Source organism: Oryzias latipes, chromosome 21 (genome assembly GCF_053564925.1).
Source record: "Oryzias latipes strain Hd-rR chromosome 21, Olatipes_Hd-rR_3.1".
Classification (NCBI taxonomy): Eukaryota; Metazoa; Chordata; class Actinopteri; order Beloniformes; family Adrianichthyidae; genus Oryzias; species Oryzias latipes.
The window spans coordinates 23216573-23236875 of record NC_136257.1 but is presented as its reverse complement, the minus strand read 5'-3'; the positions used below and the strand labels follow the sequence as shown (position 1 = coordinate 23236875).

Here is a 20303-nt window from a genome sequence, read left to right as displayed (position 1 = left end):
ATTTATGGTTGTCAAATTGGGGATTTTCCCCTCCACTAGCAAACAATGTAAAGGAGTCTGTTTTTTCTTCTTTTTTTTTTAACAAAAGTAAAAGGCTGTGTGTAATTAAGTTGACACATAGCTGCAAATAAAAGCTTAATTTACTGTGGCTCTCCAAATGTCTGTTTTACAGATTGTGTCTGATCCGAGAGTGCGGGTCGAGCAGGCTCTGCGGGAGGCTGGACTGCACCAAAGTCATTACGCCACAAAGGTTCTGTCTGAAATCAAACCTCTCAAGCCGCCTCGACGAGACACCAAATCCATGTTTAAGTTTTGATCATTTTGTATTTAAGTCAAGTCTGAACCTGTCTTGGCTCTGTGCATTCAGTATTTACACACATTTATTTTATTTAGTGTGGGAAAACCCACAGATAAGCTCTGTTCATTTATCATAAAAAAGCAGTGCAGCTGCCCAACAAGTGATTTTCGTTTCGTGCTCAGATACTGGACATGTTTATTTTAAAACTTATATTTGAGATGCATGGTCCTCTCAATCCAGTTTTACTGAACAGTTTGTTTTACTAAATGTTAGAACTCTAAATAAAGTTAATTCAGGAATGAATCAAGTTTATTTTATGTTTGTTGTGTTTGTGGTCTATGTGCAGTTTACAACCTTTGTAGTCATAGAAACCAGGCAACATAAAATCTTTTTGCAGATTTTTATTTGCTTTCATAAATATCAAAGGATTTAAAATAACATCTAATAAATCCAATATATTTGGCTTATTAAACAAATCATTTAAACTCTTAAAACTTAAATAGGTGCCCATTTCAAGTATCACTAATCAATTTTTGTTGTGTGTATTTACATTTTTAAATGTTACATATTTACAGCTGTTTAAATATCTGGGGCTTCAGGGAATAAGTCCGAGGCGTTTCTTGATGAAGTAAGCCACCAGGATTTGAGGTCTCTGCTGGTACTCCACCAGAACCTCATGAGAAGAGGTGATCTGATCTCCTTCAAAGCGGTTCAGTAACGTGACACAGACCACAGCAGCTGAGGGGGGGAAGGATCAGTGATAGGTCAGTTGTCATGCTGTTCAGATCATGTACAAACAAAAACTGCACAGGAGTTTTACCTTTGAGGCCACAGACCCGGCACATGGCAGCAAAGACGGTGGACTCCATCTCGATGTTTCTCACTCCAGCCTCATAAGCTTTCCTTAGATACTCCAGTTTCTCCTCATGAGAGAAAGAGCAGAGAGCTCCATCAAGCCGGCCCTGACCTGGAGAGCCACAGAGATTGACTTGTTAGTAAAGGGGCGGGAGACTTATTCCCAAATGGGACTGAAATAAAAACAGTTTTTTTTCAGTACCTTCATAGAAGTCATGGGTGCACATGGTCTTTCCAATAACAGTTGGAAAGCTCTGAAGTTCAGAGGCATACTGCAGAAGCTCACTGGCCACCTCTTCGTCCAACTCTGTACTCCTGGTGATGACCTTACCCAGAACCACTTGTTCAAATTGGGGGCAGAAAGAGTAGTCCACTGCTTTATCTGTTATTACCACCGTCCCTGGATTTAAACCTGGACAAGACGGCAACTGCTTATTTATTTTCTCATTTTTTGCCAAACCCAAGTTCCATCTACAATAGACATGCAGTAAATTTGACATATAGACATAAATGCTAGGTTTACTGGTACTTTTAATAAAAAAATTAAAAAAAACATACCGACTCCTCCGGATGTTCCCAGACGAAACAAAACCACATCCTGGCACCGAGCATGATGCAGCAGCTTGATGAGCTCATGCAGCATGATTGAGATGGATGGGACGCCCATGCCATGCTGTCACGTCAAAATGCAGTAAATCAACTCAACAGCCATAAAACTCTCAGTTCGTACGCAAATAATAAGCCTACAAATCAGCAAATAGGTAGATCGTTCCTGTAAGCATGGACATACTTACACTTATAGAGAGTACTGGCCCCACTTTGTACATGGAGTAGCGATCAGTGCCCTCGCAGATATCCCGGATGTCGTCTGGGTTTCCAGGAATGTGTAGGTCTTGGTGGATGAAGTGGGCAAAAGCCTTCATTCGATTTGCGCTTCCACCAACACACACAAACTACAGAAACAGCAACAAAAGAACAATTAAACTCCGGTTTCTCTTCTCGTCTCAGAAGATTTAGGCTTAACATAGAACTCTTTTACAAACTTTGATATCTCCAAACATTTCTGGGAGGTTGTGAGTCTTAGTGCTCAGGCTGAAGTGGTACAGAATGTCCTCCTCCATGGTGTCAAGATAAGGATTTTTGACATGGACCTGTTGTCTGAGAGTGATGTTCTGGATAAATAGACGTTCACAAGTATATTTGAAAAAATATCACAATCTCACTTAATCCTTTACTTACTTGATGTAATCCTTGTGGTCTTTTCCCAAGCGGTTCAGAAGAATCAGTGCCATGGCAGGAGATGCTTTCAAGCAAAGGTTTTTAAAAAAAATGCTTTTACCAGTCTATGCAAAATCTGAGCCCCTGTCTGTGTGCCTTTTCAATCAAGAGACAGTTTTAACGGCTGACTTAATATACTTGTGACTCTTGACCCAACAGCTGATTGGTTGTGTAGAGAGGAGTAGTCAGCGGTCCCCGCCCTGATTAAAATGTACCGGCTCCAAACAAACAGAGCAAAAGCTACAACAAAAAATATTTGCACAAGGTAAAAAGTGATTTAAAAACCGCTGCAATTGGAAACCCCACATCCCATATAAATACTGCTAAGGTTAAAGATTACATACATGTTAGGAAAGTGTGTAATGTCCTGACATAAGTCAATAGGAGGCGAGAGGATATCTGACGTGATTTGACATAACTGACCAAGAGAACAGGCAGATGACCTGCGATTGAGTTTGCAGACATTTGGCAAATCCTCCAAAACATTGACATGCTCACAAAGTGAAATGAACAAACAAGCACTGATCACACAGAGTGCACACGCATGAAAGCACAGAAAGACGAAATTCCAAATCTTTAGAACTTTATTTGAAATTTTCTGCAAACCGGAACAATCCAGCTAAAAATATAACACATTCAGCATCTTTAGTAACAAGGCAAAGCAGATGAGACAAACAGCGCAAATGCTGCTGAGTCAGTCGACAACCTTAATCCTCTAAGAAATGCCGGTACAATATTTGACGGGACTTAACGAGAAAGAGGAACAGACATGAATGTCATAGGAGAAGACGGCGTGGTTTTGGATCTGGCAGACCTCCAGACTGTTGAGGATAAAATGAAGCAGAGCAAAAATCATTAACTTCGCCTTTACAGCATAATTCACCAATATCTTTACATCAAGAGGTTTAGAAATCGCAGAGAGCTGAAATTATAGTCATTTTATTGGCTATTTGTTTATACTGCTCAGTAATCTGTGTCTGTTTCTTTTTTACAGCACTGAAAGCGTGATTAGCAAAAAGAAATGACAGTGTTTTGGGGTGTTTAGGGCTCCTTACTTGCATCATTGGATTGGGCTGTTGGCTTCAGCATAGCCAAAACTCAGAAGCTTAGACATGTCAACAGGTGCCGGCTTCTTGTCAAACACTCTGAAAAAGCAGAAAGTCATTTCAAATTGACTTCTTAGGTTCTTCTATTATCAGACACGGTTCTGTTTTTTCACATATCTAGGTGTAATACAAGCACTATGAACTTTATTGAACTAGTCGTTCAAAATTGTATAGAAAATCCACTTTTTGCCTTTTTATGTAAATTAAATCAGTGGAAATATTTAGTCATTTCAAAATATAAATAATTATCTAAAGAACTGTGGCCAAAAAGACTACAGTGGTTACAGTTTAAACATCAAACATGAGTTGTTCCTTTCACTAATCCAAAACTGTTTTTTTAAGGTAAACCTCGGTACTTATTTCTGGTTTATATAAAAGTACACATAATCAGTAACTGGTAATGGTATTCTTCAAACAGAAATTTTCACTGTCATCCATTTACTAGCATATTTTCTCCCACATGGAGTCACAAATTGTTCATGAACTAGTAATTCCTTCATTTGTGTTAGAAACCTGCTTAAATGGCCTCATTAGTGTGTTTGCTTGCATTGTAAAAACACTATGATATTTATGGTCATGAATTTTCTCTGCAGCGGTAAAGTGAGTTCCTGCGGGGCTTTAACAAGTCATTGACATTCTCCTGACTGTTTGGGGAACACAAAGCACTGATCAGATGTGAGCCAAAGCAAACAGCCGGGCTCACAGATGATTCTGGAAGCCATTAAACTTTGTTCTGTTTGGTTTGACTTGAGCTTGCAGCCTGCCTGCCGTTTCATCACATAATGTATGAACTGCAGTCTATACAAGACTAGCTCTGAAGCATAAACACCCTTTCTAACTGTTATCAGCCAGCAACCTAATCAAAACAACATTACACAGCGTCAGGAACATATGAGAAAGATTCAGTTCTTAAAAACTCATCATACTGTTATATATATTTTTAATTTTCATATTATGCTTTTCATCTAATTTAAGTAATTGAAAAAACAAATGAAAATAACCAATTAGATAAATTTTCCATTCTCCAATTTAAGAGTTTTGCTTGATTTATCACCTTAAAAACAAAAGCATTTTTACAGTTTAGTTAAAATTTTCCACAGATCATGAATCAATTCATAAAGCGTTATTCTAAAATACACCGGAATGGATTTAGATATCACAGAGTATCTTAAAGTTATATCACCCAAAAAGAATGCATTTAATGCCAACATTTAGCAGTTGGCCTTTTTCTGTCTATTTTCTCTCTACATACATCACATCCAGTCAATGAGATGTTAGACTTCCCCACATTAAAGCTGGAACAGTTTTGTGCAAGATGGAAAGCTTGAGCGAATTGCACTAATCAAATAGCGGGCCGTTCTGTTTCAAAATGTTACAAATAATTGATCAAATCAACAGAAACTTTAAAACCCTAAGAATTTAGGAAGAAAATAGGTAAAATAACTGATGAGGCTCTCTGTTCATTTGTCTCAAGTATGTAATTACATATTCTTTTGTACAATACTTCTCATGGACTGTGTGTGTTAATACAGAGTAACAGCACCACCTTGTGACAAGAACAACTTACAACCTCTTGTATTTGCCGGGCTCCTGATGCTCGGTTTGGGAATTCAGCTCCTCCATATGGATGGGAAGCCCTTCAACATTCTGAGGATAAAAAAAAAAGTCAAAAATATTTGTTTTTTTTTTTTCCTTTTGGTTACTCGGTAATAACCCTTCTGTTTGGTCTCACTACACCAACTTGTGCAAACAAAAGCAATAGATCGTTACATAGCTTGTTCACCTTTTCTTTTTCAGTGAAGCTCACGTTGTCCCTCTCCCAGGCTGACATGTTGTCAGAGCCAAACGGGGCTTCTAATGTCTGAAAGGCTCCAGAGTTTTTCTCATCCTTGCTGTTAATTAGATATTTAGAGGAAAAAAATAAATCAAGATACATTTTTGAAAGATAAATAAATTAAATAAAAAAAATAAGCCAGAAATATAACTACAAACTGGAACTTCATCGTAACATTTAATCAAATTTTTCAAGCACCTTTGTTGGCTGATGTCTCCTGATTCAGAGCAGAACCAGTCTGGAGGTTTATATGAATTTGGTGTAGAGGTAACTGCTTCCTCTTGGGACAAAAGTCCTGTTTTTATGACAAAAAATGGGGAAAGAAAGTGTAGTAACAGAAATAAAACGAACCAAAGCAATGACTGGAAAAGGAACATGATTGTACCTTTATGTCCCCCTTGTTTCGCAAGCTTGACATAAGCAGAATCACTCTCCAGGACGACGGTCCTTCTCCCTCGAGCCCTCTCTTCAGGAAGAGTCCTGATGCTTGGGGACAAACCAGGAATCTGGGAGATATGACCATCTAGCGTGTGGTACCCCGTTTTGACTCCTGCAGAGGTGCTCATGTCACTTATCCATAAACTTACAAAATATAATGGTGGATATTATAGTCAGACACTTGAATCAGAGAGAGAATTATTTATGCCATTACTCAACTTCAAGACAAACTAAATCCCTTAGAAAAAAGTAGCCAATTTAAGTGTACTACAAGTGTACTAAAAGTGAGAAAAGTGTACTTGAAGTTTACATTTTATGTACCATTGTAAAATGAAAACGTTCCAATTCAGTCTGAAAAGGTATTCAGTTAGTAGGCCTATCTTTTCCTACACTACACATACATGGTAGTATACTTGCTTAAAAGTATTTATGATCAAGTATACTTGTTAAAATAAACTTTAGGTGTACTACTTTTTGCTAAAACTGTTTATGTAAGTGAATTTACACAATATTCTGCGTACAAGGCACAAAAGAAGCTTTTGTAAAGATTTTTAAGAATGAATGAATGTAAACAGCTATACTTACCAGATTTGACCAGCTCAAGATCGTTATCATTGAGAAAAAACGGCGCGTTTCTGGTGAAAAAAAGCATAAGCAGCTACAAGTACAAGAGCAATATGACGCCCACAAGGTTTAGTTAAAGTGGTTAACATCAATCAGTTCTATTAACTCATCCAAAACAGGTTAAAGTTGACGCAGAATCAGAATCTGTATGTGTTGTAAACCTACTTGGGATTCATCGTAGAAGAGCAAATTCGGAAGAAACTGTTTTGCTAGTTCCGTGTAGCAGTTGACTCCTCGTCTCCATGGAAACGGGTTCAAATGGTCACCACGGGCAGCAGCTGTTCAGGTGGAAAAGTCTGTCACGTCTTCCGTTTGGTCGGTGAAACGACAAAACTCTCATTAAAATGAATTATAATTTTAAATAAATGTTCTTTATTCCAGAAATAATTCAAAACAGCAGCAGGTATTGTAACAAAAACAACTATAATGAAAAGGATAATTAGAATGGTCGCTCTTGTATTTTATTTTGGTAAATTATTTTATTTTTATTTTTATCGTTCACCTTTTTTGATATAAAATTTAGCACATAATGTTCACTGATGATCACGCTTTTGCGCTGTAAGTTGTTAAAATTTCACGTTTTCTTATGAGTAAGGAAACATTATTATTTATTAATTAAATAAAGGCAGTCCAAAAATACACTTGAAAAAATTGAAAAATATTTGATTTAAATATGTTGTAAAATATTAAATGCATTTATGCCATTTATTTTTGTTTGTTAAGTTATTTAAATAAATACGTATTTTAAATATTAAAAAATCTTATTAGTGTTAAATCCTAATAGTTTGTTTCATGTTCCGTAAGAATCTTGCCTGCCAACAAGGTGAGCATAGCCAAGAAACAACCAAATCCTTTAAAAAAAAAAAAAATACTTGGTCATGTCAAGTTTTATTGCAACTATGTACAGGACAGGAAATGTTGATCTCTACTGCAAGATAAAACACCAAAAAGGAAAAACAGATTGAATTGCGTGAACTTTCTACTTTACTCAACAATAAATGTGTTGGTAATTAAACTTTTACAGGGGAAGACGTGGATACAAATTGAAGTAGTTTTCACTTTGATTAAGGACATAATATTGTTGAAAAAGCAATAACTGTTTTAAACTGCAATGCAAAATGATAATTTGATAGTGGTGTTATTTCCTCTTTCAAAGAACCATTGCTGTTGAATTTTTGTTTTTAAATAGAAGGAAAAAATCATTTGCATACACACAGGGGGGGTTGGTTATAGGATTGATCACCATGAAACTCTGAGATAAAAAGTAGGCCCATAAATAATTTCAATAAATCCTTCAAAATGTTCCTGTACATATGTGAGGAGGGAATAACATGAATGATATAAAAAATAAACAATGAATAGATTGTTTAATAGATTTTATCAATTATAGAACTTGAGAAAAGGTTGAAAACACGTCTTTATAGCAAAAATGTCCATTCTGTTTTTGCAGTTTAATGTGATTAACTTTGCTCTTTGACAAAAAAAAGTGAGTTGTTGGGTATAATATACTTGGAAATGGTAATATAGTTATGTACTTAGTAGTTCTGAACCTATCCCCCTTTTCATGAATTCATTTATGTTATAATTGCACGTTTTATTTGTTGAACATTTGCTCAACGAGTCATGAATTTTGTTTTATTTTGGCATTTCTGACCGGAAGTGAGTTTCGGAAACCCCCCCTCACTTCCGCTAGCTTAATTACAGTAGTAAGTCGCCGCAAGGTAACTTCCTCCACCAATCCTGGCTTTTTGCCTTGGAAACGGAGCCGCCGGGTTGCAAATACTAAAGTCAGACGGTTTGCCCCCCTCTTTCGATTGCGTAAAGACAGACAGTGCCGCAAAATGTAGCACAAATTCGGCTGTTTGTAAGTACGAATAGCGAGTGAGTTTGTCACCGCTTTTGGCCACGAACGGAGCGACCGATGGACGATTTAGTTGGCGTCATGAAGGCTCTGCTTTTCAGACTTCGGCAAACAGATGGGGTATTGTCTGTTAATTTATTGTCAGTTAAAGCGTAAGTTCTACCTGTGTTGGTTACCGAGCCACCGTGAAGCACCTTAAAAGGGTAAGTCAAATCGCAACATACCCAGAAGGTGTTTTTAAAGCTGGCTTAAAATTCTTTCTACGTATATCTGTGTGTGTTGGGAATGCGACATGGAAAAGTTTCTCGAAAGAAACCTCTGCTGTGTTCAAGCTTTGCCTCGTAAAAAGCAGGCCTTCTTTTGTGTGTTTACCTATAAAAATGTCATATTTTACGTGTTTTTGGTTGTGAACAGCTGTGTGTTACGACCAGCCTGAAGACAGTGTCCATCTCATTCCCAGGCAGACGTTATTTGCTGTTTTAAAAAAAATGGTGATGAGCTCCAGGTCAAAAGAATTCAAATGAGTGTTCGCTTTCACAACTGCTGCGGCCGATCGGGCGGCCCCGTCATTTCGGCTCTGCTGTAACATCAGCCGCGCAATCTCTGCAACTAGTTGTGACTTTGTTGGAGGCTTTGTCATGCAAACGGACACTGGGAGGGTCGTTCGGCTTCGATCGTGTCTCAGCCTCGCATGCAGAGATATTCACGCACCCCGATCGCGGCCATCGCAGGTGGGGAGAGCCGGAGACACAGTTGACAGCAGTGTTGAGGTGTAGTCTGGAGGGAAAAACGGGGTGATCAAACACTGTTTGCACAAGTGTGGGGTGGTCAAACCGTAGGAGCCCCGGGGCAATCAGATGCAGTGAGGGCGTAAACTTCATTACTGAAGTGTTAAAGCTCGATGAGAGCCTTCAGAGATAGGTGTGCTGATTGAATTGGAAAACGTGTGAATAGGAATGTCTCACAGTAGTGCTTCTCACTATCAACTCCCTGCCCCCTTTTTCCAAATTACATCCCCACTCTCTGAGCAGTTCACTCATCCTCAGATGCATTTGATGCATGCTAGTTTAAAAAAAAAAAAGGTAAACAGCTTCACTGAGATGCCATCACTTCCTGCCTATCATATTAGACTTGTGGCACTTGAGGTATGGTGGTCATGGAAGTGTGAGGAGGTGCTGTGACAGGGTCGGACAGATTCTGTGATATTGAATTGCACTTGGCGTGTTTATGCAATCCGGAGAATGTAACCATAGAGTGGACCAGATACTGAGCTCCGGCTTCCATGGAGGCCTGGGATTCTCGAGAGACCTCTGTTGTGGACTTTGGCAGATAACGGTCAGATCAGATAGTCTGAGTTTGTATATGGCCCAGATGCCCCTTTGGGCTTAAGTAACTGGAACTAACAAGTTTGTGGAGGCTTACCCAGCTTGGTTTTTCTCCCCGTTTCAACAGTTTGTAGTCGATGATGATGTTGCTGACCTGCCTAGGGTCAAAGTCTCAGAAAGCTCATGTGCAGTAACGGGGTATTCCCAGCACCTAATGGGGTTGCTGGATTGTGTTGTTGCATAATGAGGGTCTTTGAAATGTTGCATGACTGATGATGTCAGTGAGATTTACTCCACTTTGCTTCATTAGCTGTAATTACCACTTAAAAAACCCAGACAAATACACCAACTAAATTTAGTTTGGTCCCTCTATAGTCTGATCTTGTATTATTGTTTTTATGTTTTTGTTTTTGCCACTACCAACCTTGTTCTTTTTAATTTGCAGTCCACTACATACATTAGTTTTTAACCCTTAAAATACTGAGATTAAAAAAAGTGTAGTTGTTTCCTCCTAGATAATCAAGTATAGTACCCACAATACTAGCAAGCAAAAGAAGAACCAACAGCTTGGGTTCTCTCTGGAATCCATCAGTTTCATCTTCAGGGGTCAATACTGGTGACCTCTCTGTTATTTCAAACTGTCCCAAGAGCCTTGATCTGAACATTGGATTCTATCTAATGACCTGAGCCTACCATTTTACACCATGCACACACTGTGCTTCCAGTGGTTGACTTTATTTCTATGTTTTGTTAAAAACTTTAAGAACACATAATTCTGTATAAATAAGAGAACAAAACAATTTCATTATAAAGGAGGGTAAGGGTTTTGGAAGTCAGCAATCCACCACCATTTGTTAAACTGTATGAAGGTAGACTTTGAGCTTTACTGTAATTATAATCAAAACTGATATTTTTTTTAAGTAGAAAAGAAGGTTATGTGCAGGTTGTAACAAAAATGAAGCAGTCTCTAATTTTTCCATTGTACGTTGTTAGGAGGATACTGTGCAGTTCATTATCAGATCAATAATACTTTATTAAAATCTGGCAAGTCGTTTTCAGTATTTACTCAAGGCAATACCTAATTTTCAATGCGAGTGCCTCGGCCAGCTTTCACTTTTACACACACCGTACTGTAGGTGGTGCAAAGGACTATTTCAGCAGTTTTGCAATCAACCGATAAATGTGAGAAAAACCTACGGGTTTGTAGAGAAAAAACTATTTATATATATTTTCCCTTTTGCATGCATATCAGTTCAGCAGAATGTTGGTTGGAGTTTAGTTTACACTGTAGGTTGGCTGTGGTAAGGAGGTAGAGTGGTTGACCTCTGATAAGAAGGTTGGAGGTCGCCTGCCCATGTGTCGAAAGTGTCCTTGGGCAAGACACTGAAGCCCACATTACTCCTGGTGGTTACAGGTTGGTGCTTTGGACAGCAGTGGATCTGCCTTTACTGTGTGTATGGGCGTAAGAAACTGACGGTAAAGTGCTTTGGGCCCTAATCAAGGTTGGAAAGCATTGTGTAAGTATCCACCATTTACCATTTTACTTTTTTACTCTACGCAGATCCGTTTTAAGCAAGTAGCACTCAACATGGGGTGTTGCATAGTTGATGCTTTGTAAGGGAATTGTGCCCTGGAACATTTAGGGGTCATACCAGACTAGTGTTTACAAAACTATACCTTTGGTCACCTCTGCCAGATTTGTTAAAATCAATTGATGACAGACCGATTTACCTTGGGCTCAAAAGTCCTCGGACACAGTGTGTCTTGTAGTTGAACTTAAATTTCGAAAAATGATCGGCCCTGAGCTGTTTGGTTTGTTTCTTCAGACAATACTGTTCATGTGGCAAGCGCGAAAGGTCTTCTAACCACTGCTTTGGATCAAACTATCAAAGTACAGTCACCATTGAAAATTACGGTATCTGTTTGCTTGCACGTAAACTCTGTCATTGTGTACCAGCAGTATGAATGCAGAAATACAGTCTAGCAGAAAAAAGAATTTAGATAAATCAAGATAATGCAAGTACTTTATATTTTTATCTGTGAAATAAAAAGGATCTGTGAATCAAAAGAGGCGAGTTTAAAAATGTAATTTCAGTAAAGATGGTTTAGTGTGGAGGTAAAAAATTACAGACTCACAATTAGGTGAGGCTATCTGTCTTACTACTTTATGATTTATTTCGGTTCTTTTTGGTCAGTGCTTGTTTCAAGCAGGGTTGCCTTCAAAGGAGCAGCTGTCGTAGCTGAGCATTACTTCCAGGCAGTTTGGTCTCAGTGGGAAAGCAAATCAAAATAAAATGAAGGTGTGAGTTTTTTTAAGCATTCCCTACACAACCCAACCAAGTCTGCCAGAGTATTCTAGCATTTCCAATCAGTGTTTCATGTCATTTTTTCATTATTATTATTATTATTATTATTCTTTTTGAACAGATCTAAAGACCCACTCTGATGAAAATCATGTTTTTGGTGTTTTTAACATGTTCTTGTGCCTTTTTCTCATGATGGAGGACATATACAGTACAGACCAAATGTTTGGACACACGTTCTCATTCAAAGAGTTTTCTTTATTTTCATGACTTTAAAAATTGTATATATTCACACTGAAGGCATCAAAACTGTGAATTAATACATGTGGGATTATATACATAACAAAAAAGTGGGAAACAACTGAAAATATGTCATATTGTAGGTTCTTCAAAGTAGCCACCTTTTGATTTGAAAACTGCTTTGCACACTCTTGGCATTCTCTTGATGAGCTTGAAGAGGTAGTCACCTGAAATGTTTTTCGCTTCACAGGTGTACCCTGTCAGGTTTAATAAGTGTGATTTCCTGTCTTATAAATGGTGTTGGGACTGTCAGTTGTGTTGTGCAGAAGTCAGGTGGATACACAACTGATAGTCCTACTGAAGAGACTGTAAGAATTTGTACTATGACAAGAAAAAAAGCAGCTAACTACAGAAAAACGAGTAGCCATCATTACTTTAAGAAATGAAGGTCAGTCAGTCCGGAAAATTGGGAAAACTTTGTAAGTGTCCCCAAGTGCAGTCACAAAAACCATCAAGCACTACAGAGAAACTGGCTCACATGCACACCGCCCCAGGAAGACCAAGAATCACCTCTGCTGTGGAGGATAAATTCATCCGAGTCACCAGCCTCAGAAATGGCAGGTTAACAGCAGCTCAGATTAGAGAGCAGGTCAATGGCACACAGAGTTCTAGTAGCAGACATATCTCTACAACTACTGTTCAAAGGAGACTGTGTGAATCTGGCCTTCATGGTAGAATATCTGCTAGGAAACCACTGCTAAAGAAAGACAACAAGCAGAAGAGACTTGTTTGGGCTAAAGAACACAAGGAATGGACATTAGACCTGTGGAAATCTGTGCTTTGGTCTGATGAGTCCAAATTGGAGATTCTTGGTTCCAACCACCGTGTTTTTGTGCAACGCAGAAAAGGTGAACGGATGGACTCTACATGCCTGGTTCCCTCTGTGAAGCATGGAGGAGGAGGTGTGATGGTGTGGGGGTGCTTTGCTGGTGACACTGTTGGGGGATTTATTCAAAATTGAAGGCATACTGAACCAGCATGGCTACCACAGCATCTTGCAGCGGCATGCTTTTCCATCCGGTTTGCGTTTAGTTGGACCATCATTTATTTTTCGACAGAACAATGACCCAAAACACACCTCCAGGCTGTGTAAGGGCTATTTGACCAAGAAGGAGAGTGATGGGGTGCTGTGCCAGATGACCTGGCCTCCACAGTCACCGGACCTGAAGCCAATCGAGATGGTTTTAGGGTGAGCTGGACCGCAGAGTGAAGGCAAAAGGGCCAACAAGTGCTAAGCATCTCTGGGAACTCCTTCAAGACTGTTGGAAGACCATTTCAGGTGACTACCTCTTGAAGCTCATCAAGAGAATGCCAAGAGTGTGCAAAGCAGTAATCAAATCAAAAGGTGGCTACTTTGAAGAACCTTCAATGTGACCTATTTTCAGTTGTTTCACTTTTTTGTTATGTATATAATAATGACTTTCCTCTCCCTAAACAGATTTTATTATTAGATTGAGGTCCAGAGACTAACGAGGCCACTTCAGATCTTTGAAATGCAGTTTGTAAATTTCCCGTCAGAGGTCAAATATTTCAGAAAGCACAAAGTATTATTATTTTTTCTTCTGGTGGTTGAACTTTATATTTTCTGTGTGGCCCGTGATCTGTCACACACAGCTGGTTGTTTGAACTAAAACAATATGAAATTGCTTTAAAGGACAAGCTGGAGAAACTTCTGAGACGATTGCGGAGGTGTATGTTTGTGTGGAGGGGCTGCATGCATTTATGTGTGGAATCAGGTTACATAGTCTGTCATTAACAGGGGGAGCTGCAGTTATGAGACGAGGATAAACTACTTCAAGTCTGAGCAAGAGTCTATGGCTCATCGGTCTTTTATGGAGGTGGCTCTCACGTTGGAGGGGAATAAAAGAGAGGGAACAGAGACTGCCTTTGAATGTGTGGTTTTGGTATAAAACTGCATGTTAAGGCAGGAAGGGGGTGTAGGCCGAAGCTTGAAAGAAAAAGGTGGGGTTTGTCTTTAATTGTTTGATCACAGTCTTTACTTTCTGTACTGCTTTTGAAATACAGTCATACAGTTTGATAATAAATCTAGCTTTAGTTTGCTATAAACACGAGGATCCATGTTATTTTTAGTAATAAATCCCTTTAAAAATGATAATCCTTGCGCAGTGGAAACAAATCAGGATAAGAAGATCTGTCTGGGGTCTTCAAACTCTGCAGTCTCAGCAGGACACAGGAAGTTTGAAGGAGAACAAGAACCGAATAGAAAGACTTGCTTGTGTGTCTGCCAGATTTCAGCCTGGTTTCACTGCTCGCTGTGTGGGAGCGCACCCTCCTCTTCATGTGGTGGCTGTGCACAGACGTATTGATTCCCCTTATTCTGTGTTCTGCTGTGGATGAAGACCGGTGGAGACAGTGAGCAGGGAGACGAGACGCTACTGTCTGCACAGAGGCATGGATCAGCAGCACCCGTGGCTCCTCTGCTCTCCACACTTCCCCTAGATAGCACTGGAGACAGTCTGCAATGCACTTTTTATGAGCCCTTTAGCCGCTTTAGTGCTCTCGTCTTATTGCTCAGTTGTAACATGAGGGAAAGCTGTTTTTCTTTCTTTGTGATCTCATTTCCAGGCATGACTACTGTTTGGTATGGGCATTTTGTCTACAATTTAATAGTAATATTTCATTTTGTACATAAGAAGATCTTATGCTGATGTATTTCTGTCATGCCATCCGTATGGTGTCCCTGTGTATGAAGCCTGCTCGGGTAAGTCCCCATACCTGTTCCAAATGGGGCATCTATGATGTTTTAGTCATACATGGAATTGTATCCTCTAAATATATATATTTTAGAATTTTTCTAAATTCTAAAATTTATGAGAATTTATCATTTTTTTAATTTTTTATTTATTTTAAACCCAAAACTTCTTATTGATAATTTTTTTGCATGTCTCTCCTAGTTCTCAGGAATAGCATCTGAGTTTGAAAGAAAACCTTATTAGTGGATCACTATTTAAATATCAGTACTCTAAATCACCAATCTAAAGCAAAATTAATGGAATTAGAAATAAAAGAAAACAACCTTTTACATTGACAACTAATTTAAATGCTGTCATAGCTTTATATAAAAAAAACTGTCTGGCAAAAAGACTTTGTTTTCCCACGTACAATTTTGCCAAAAAAATTGCGTACTGCAGTGCATGTGTGAAAAAGGCTTTAAAAACATTTACTGCTGCTTTGAATCCCGAGAAGTCTTTCGGTTGGAAGATCAGAAAACCTAAAGCCGTAAAGATTGTTTTGGCAGCAGGATGTTATAGCCAAGATCAATTATATTTTAGAGCAGTGTTGTATTTATGGTGTTATTGGAAACTATTTTCGTTAGTCATTACAGTGTGGGTCATCATGTTAGACCTCTGATGTATATCACTTGGCCTGTTCAAGCCAGGACATGACAGCAGGCTAAATATTTCTTTTAGCATTTGCAATCTGCACTTCTTTGGTCTGGTTCCCTGGCTGACTGATTTCACACAGTGGGAAATGTGTTTAAAAAGTATACCTTTATACAAATCTAAATGTCCTTTGAGTAAAGATTGCTCCAGGGCCTGTGAACTTACCGAAATGGTTATTTAGAGGGAAGAGTGTTTGTGCATTCCTTTGTTGGCAGACATGGCAGACTGCCACAGAAGTTGATGTTTGATTTGGCTTTTTCAGATTAATTGAATGCCTTGTGTGAAAGGGATGCCTTAATTTCCATGGTGACTGTTGGGCAATAGGCTTTTTAATTATATTCTCAGAGTGGTGTGCAGCACTGTCTTACAGTGCATCATATGGTATAACTTTAAAGACCATTATTTAGTTTTTAGTGGTCATGGGAACAATACATAGGCCATTGTCAGTAAAAAACATTAATCACTCACTCATTCTACATTCATTTATTCATTCATCTGCTGCCGTTGCCCTTTTGGGCCAGGGCTGCCGGACCCTATCCCGGCCACTTGTGGGCGAAGGCAGGGTACATCCTGGACAGTTCGCCAGTCTGTCGCAGGGCACTCAGTCTACAATGGAATAAAAAGCGTTTGACAGTCAAAAGAGGGAGGTCTGTAATTTTCATCATAGGTACACGTCAACTATCAAGTAAGAATCCTGTCTCTGCTTCTATATCTGCCTAGGATAGCACAAGGGTTAAACCTTGTGCTATCCTAGGCACTTTAACATTGGGAGTTTGGTCATCTAGACCCACTAGACCAGGGGTCGGGAACCTTTTTGGCCAAGAGAGCCATAAACGCCACATATTTTGAAATGTAATTTCGAAAGAGCCATACAATAATGTAGTGTCCCTTTCCCACACTGAGGCACGGAGACTTAACCTCTTTAAGGTTCTTTATTCGGGTTACTGCAGACCGCGACAAACGCCGAACAATTAATTCAGCAACTCCTGAATCTCTCCCGCCGAGACGAGACGAGAGCGCGTCTCCCAACTTTATATTCCCCTGCTCCCGCTGCAGCCCTCCCCTTTCCCTTATTCGGCCCATAGCTGAACCCCATTGGTCCAAACTACCTAACAACAGGCTGAGCGACAGAACTGAGAGCCAATCAGCTCTCTGCTTGATGCGGTCAATGAACTCCAGAACTTTTAACGCGGCCCAACAGCCATCCAACTCAGTCCGCGACAATATGTTTAAAACTAAAATACAAGTGAATGTGTGCATTTGATGTAATTTCAACCTTTTTAAAGTACAATAAGTCTGTGGATTCTTTTTAATACCATTGTTATGCTGTTTCTAATAAATGATGAGTATTTCTCGTGGTAGTTTTGCTGATGGTCTAGTCTGGTTTACGTGGTGAGTTTCTGCTTCATGCAGGCGTTGAGACTTTAACGTGATCGTAGGTCTGAATGTTCTGTAGATGTGAGAAAGACTGCTCACATGCAGACGGGGAGCCAAACACACACTCACACGCTGCAGTGAGTGACAGGCAGTGGGTTTTACGTTTTTACAATCCCTGCGCGATTCACCTGCTGCCTGTCCCCACAACACCTCAGCCCCACCCTCTGCTTTCTCCCTCACACATCCCGTCCCCGCAACTGCGCGCTCTTTCTCAGAGACGGGAGCGCGCAGTTTTAGGCACGGCAATTCACAGGTTTCCGGGTGGTACAAACTCTGTGAATTAATAGACAATTTTAAACTTATACTAGTGCTGGCGCAGATTTGTCTCTCTAAGCACCGCTACTACTGCGCGCCTCTGCCATCGCATCGCGCACGAGAAGGACTGGTCTAATGAAGAAAAAAAATTTGAATTAAAGATTTGTCTGCGAGCCACATGTGACCATCAAAAGAGCCATATATGGCTCGCGAGCCTTAGGTTCCCGACCCCTGCACTAGACAGTGCGCTGAACCTTTTTTCTGTGAACCTCACTGCTGTCCATGGATTACATGAAATCTTTCCACCTTTATCCACCTTTTTTCATGGTAGGAATAACATGTCAAAGGAAGGGTGGGGTCATCTAAGATAGCACAAGGGTTACGAAACTCGTTACCAGTTACAATGACTACCATTTAAGCTCTCTTAGGACACAGATTGTACATATAAAAAGACTGAGATGAATTTATCTACAATATACAAGACATTAGTAACTGTTGGAGCAATTCTTAGAAGCTCTATGTGGGATCTCTTCTCCTGGGTACAAATTATCTTAAATACACAGAAGAAAAAGTCTAGAACTACATGGGTAAACTGGTCATTGATCTGAGAAGAGCTGGGACCACATTAGCAAAGATAACTATTACAATTGGTGGCTACCATACACTTTTGCCCCAGGGTAAATGAAAGATCCTTTACCCTCATGGAGTGTTACTAAGTAGCAAAAGCCAGTTATTCTGCTGCCAACTACAATTAATGTCCTTGTGACAATTGCAAGCACGGAGGAGTCATTTGCTTTTGATCAAATTCCTTTCTTTGGGAAAAGAGGTTACTGCTGAGATACTGTAGTTTCCTGTAACCCCAGAAGAGTCCAGAAGCATCCCTTTTTACCTTCTGTTTGAAGAGGCCCACGGCCAGGGAAGTAGTTTTTCAAAAGGTTTCATCTGTCACACAGCAGCGATTTATGTAACAAGACAACAAAGCTCGGTTTAGAACTGCAGAGAGGTTTTGGATACATTTTGATACTTATACTTGAGCTTTGTGATTTGTATAGATATATAATGACACCAAAAGACATTAAATAGCTGTAAACACCTCTAGTAAAATATCTAAAGCAAACAGAACTTATAGTGGTTGCTTCACCCTTTTTAAAAAATTTCCACTGCGGTTGGCCACATTTTTTTGGTTTTATGTTTTGTCTTTGGTCCGCTACATGGTTCCTGTGCGTTCACATCATTGCTGAACTGCACTAGCGTTCACTAGCAACAGAGACCTTTGATGCTAAAAAATAACTATCTACTTTGGGCAACTATTGTATCTTGATAAATTCAATTTAGGGAGCCATTTTCCTACATGATGTGTCTTGAGTTTGGCTTTCAAGATTAGTTGTAAGTGGGGTATTGACTACAGGAAAAATAAAGTGGTTGTCCTTGGGCCAAAGGCCAGTAATGGTATCATTACATTGAAATTGTTTTAAGGAGGCCCTCTGCAATCAATGAGATGTAGTACCGGTTAGTATTCACACTCGTAGTGTTAAAATAAGTAGACCTAGCAAATTTCCCAAGTTTGAAAAGGGCACAAAAGTATCCATTTTTTTCAAATGATATAAGACAAAACAGCTCTATAACTGAGCACATTGCTGAAACCTGCTTCTGAATGTGACACAAAGATCACACACAAGATACGAAGCATTTTTAAAATCATGTCAGCTGGTGTCCCTTTTTATATACATTTATTTGGATGTACAAAGAAAGATTTTGATATGTACACTTTAAACTGCACATAGAAATGAACAGGCATAGGGGTTTATACAAACATTTACACCTTGTGTGTCAGAAGATTCATATCCCCTTATTGTAACAGTAAAATCTGTCCAACAGACGAGGCCTTCAGCTTTTATCTGTTTGCTGGGCTGTTGGACAGGAAAAGTTAATAAAAAAAGAAATCAACAAACTATAGCCTAATACAGTGTTAAAATAGTATGTGAATAAGTAGTATTTTGATAGTTTTTGATATTTCTGAAAGCAGTAGCATGCAGAGGGAGAGGAAAATGCCACTTGAAAAGTATATATTAGCAATACAATATGCCAGAAATTAAAAAAACAACAAAAAAAAAGATCTAGCTTTTGGAGAGGATATTTTTTTTGTGTATGCATGCACACCATACTTAGAATGAATGTCAGGTGGTAATTGCAGTTTTTTATTGCACATCAGTCAAAAATGGGTGGTTATGTTGCTGGCTAACAAGTCTGGTTGTATGGCTGGAAATATAAATTAGGCATTTCTGGTTGCAGTGGTCATCACATCTTTCTGACGCTGCTTTGCGTTTTGTAAAAGTGACCCCTTGTGGGTCTGATTCATCCTCACAGAATAATTGCATAGAATTAACCAATATCTGGAGTTATTTGTGGTCTTGGAAAGTTTTTGCACAGCCTTAGTTCTCCTTTATTGAAGCTCCTTTGTAGTCTTTTCCTGTTATGCCTCTAGTATGCTTATTCTTGAGTTTCAGTCCTATTTCATCAGATGTTGTGCATTATCTGAGGTTTATTCATCTTAGAGGTTCAATTTTACAGAAAAGGACGATTGGCAAATTAGTCTGTAAGGTAGTGGTGTGTATCTAAATGTGGGCTGCTACTGTGAAGAGGACAACTTTCGTTCTCAAGTCTGCAATACACCCACATCAACTGAGAACAAACCATCTGCGTGTCCCTGATGATACGTCGGCTCTTTAACTGTGCCGGGTGCAGGTCGAGGACAATGACTGGGACACAAACAGCAGGCTCTGCATTGCCCCCCCCCCCAGCCCGTTTCTTTCACTGGCCTCCCTGCAGTTTGCTGCAGTTTTCTGGCTGTCCAGGCAATTTGAGACATGGTAACTGTGCCAGCCTGCAAGCTCAGACACAGATTCCACCTCACGTCTCGCTCCTTGCCAGCATGATGACTCAGCAGCTCCTGCAGGGCTTCAGCTTTTTTCCTCCTCGACCTCA

The 20303-nt window shown here is 39.4% G+C and overlaps 4 protein-coding genes across 8 annotated transcripts in view; 2 read left to right on the top strand and 2 right to left on the bottom strand.

The window, feature by feature from the left end:
- Window positions 1–601, top strand: part of LOC101174632 (coiled-coil domain-containing protein 148) — a 30678-nt gene extending 30077 nt beyond the window's left edge. For all 4 annotated transcript variants that reach the window (XM_023950639.2, XM_078939609.1, XM_023950641.2 and 1 more), the window contains exon 15: window positions 173–601. In XM_023950639.2, the coding sequence (XP_023806407.1) occupies window positions 173–316 (144 nt within the window). In that variant the 3' untranslated portion in view covers window positions 317–601. The remainder of the gene's footprint in view (window positions 1–172) is intronic.
- Window positions 602–684: 83 nt separating this feature from the next.
- Window positions 685–2722, bottom strand: upp2 (uridine phosphorylase 2). The gene is made up of 7 exons (XM_004081724.4): window positions 2393–2722; window positions 2197–2311; window positions 1948–2106; window positions 1712–1826; window positions 1356–1565; window positions 1119–1265; window positions 685–1036 (listed from the first exon to the last, which is right to left on the bottom strand). Exons 1-7 carry the CDS (start codon window positions 2443–2445, stop codon window positions 894–896), a joined length of 942 nt encoding a protein of 313 aa, XP_004081772.1. The 5' UTR covers window positions 2446–2722; the 3' UTR covers window positions 685–893.
- Window positions 2723–2997: 275 nt separating this feature from the next.
- LOC101174384 (uncharacterized protein C7orf57 homolog) lies at window positions 2998–6740 on the bottom strand. 2 transcript variants are annotated; one of them, XM_004081725.5, is made up of 8 exons: window positions 6599–6740; window positions 6395–6444; window positions 5757–5921; window positions 5570–5666; window positions 5321–5429; window positions 5105–5184; window positions 3487–3576; window positions 2998–3252 (listed from the first exon to the last, which is right to left on the bottom strand). In XM_004081725.5, the coding sequence occupies exons 1-7, from the start codon at window positions 6607–6609 to the stop codon at window positions 3492–3494; spliced, it is 597 nt and encodes a 198-aa protein (XP_004081773.1). In that variant the 5' UTR covers window positions 6610–6740; the 3' UTR covers window positions 2998–3252; window positions 3487–3491. The 2 variants fall into 2 exon arrangements, with proteins under 2 accessions (XP_004081773.1, XP_011488022.1); XM_011489720.4 differs by having other exon boundaries at window positions 5108–5184.
- Window positions 6741–8099: 1359 nt separating this feature from the next.
- Window positions 8100–20303, top strand: part of LOC101173900 (activin receptor type-1) — a 28482-nt gene continuing 16278 nt past the window's right edge. The window contains exon 1 of the mRNA XM_011489717.4: window positions 8100–8497. The gene's annotated coding sequence lies outside the window, so the exon portion shown is untranslated. The remainder of the gene's footprint in view (window positions 8498–20303) is intronic.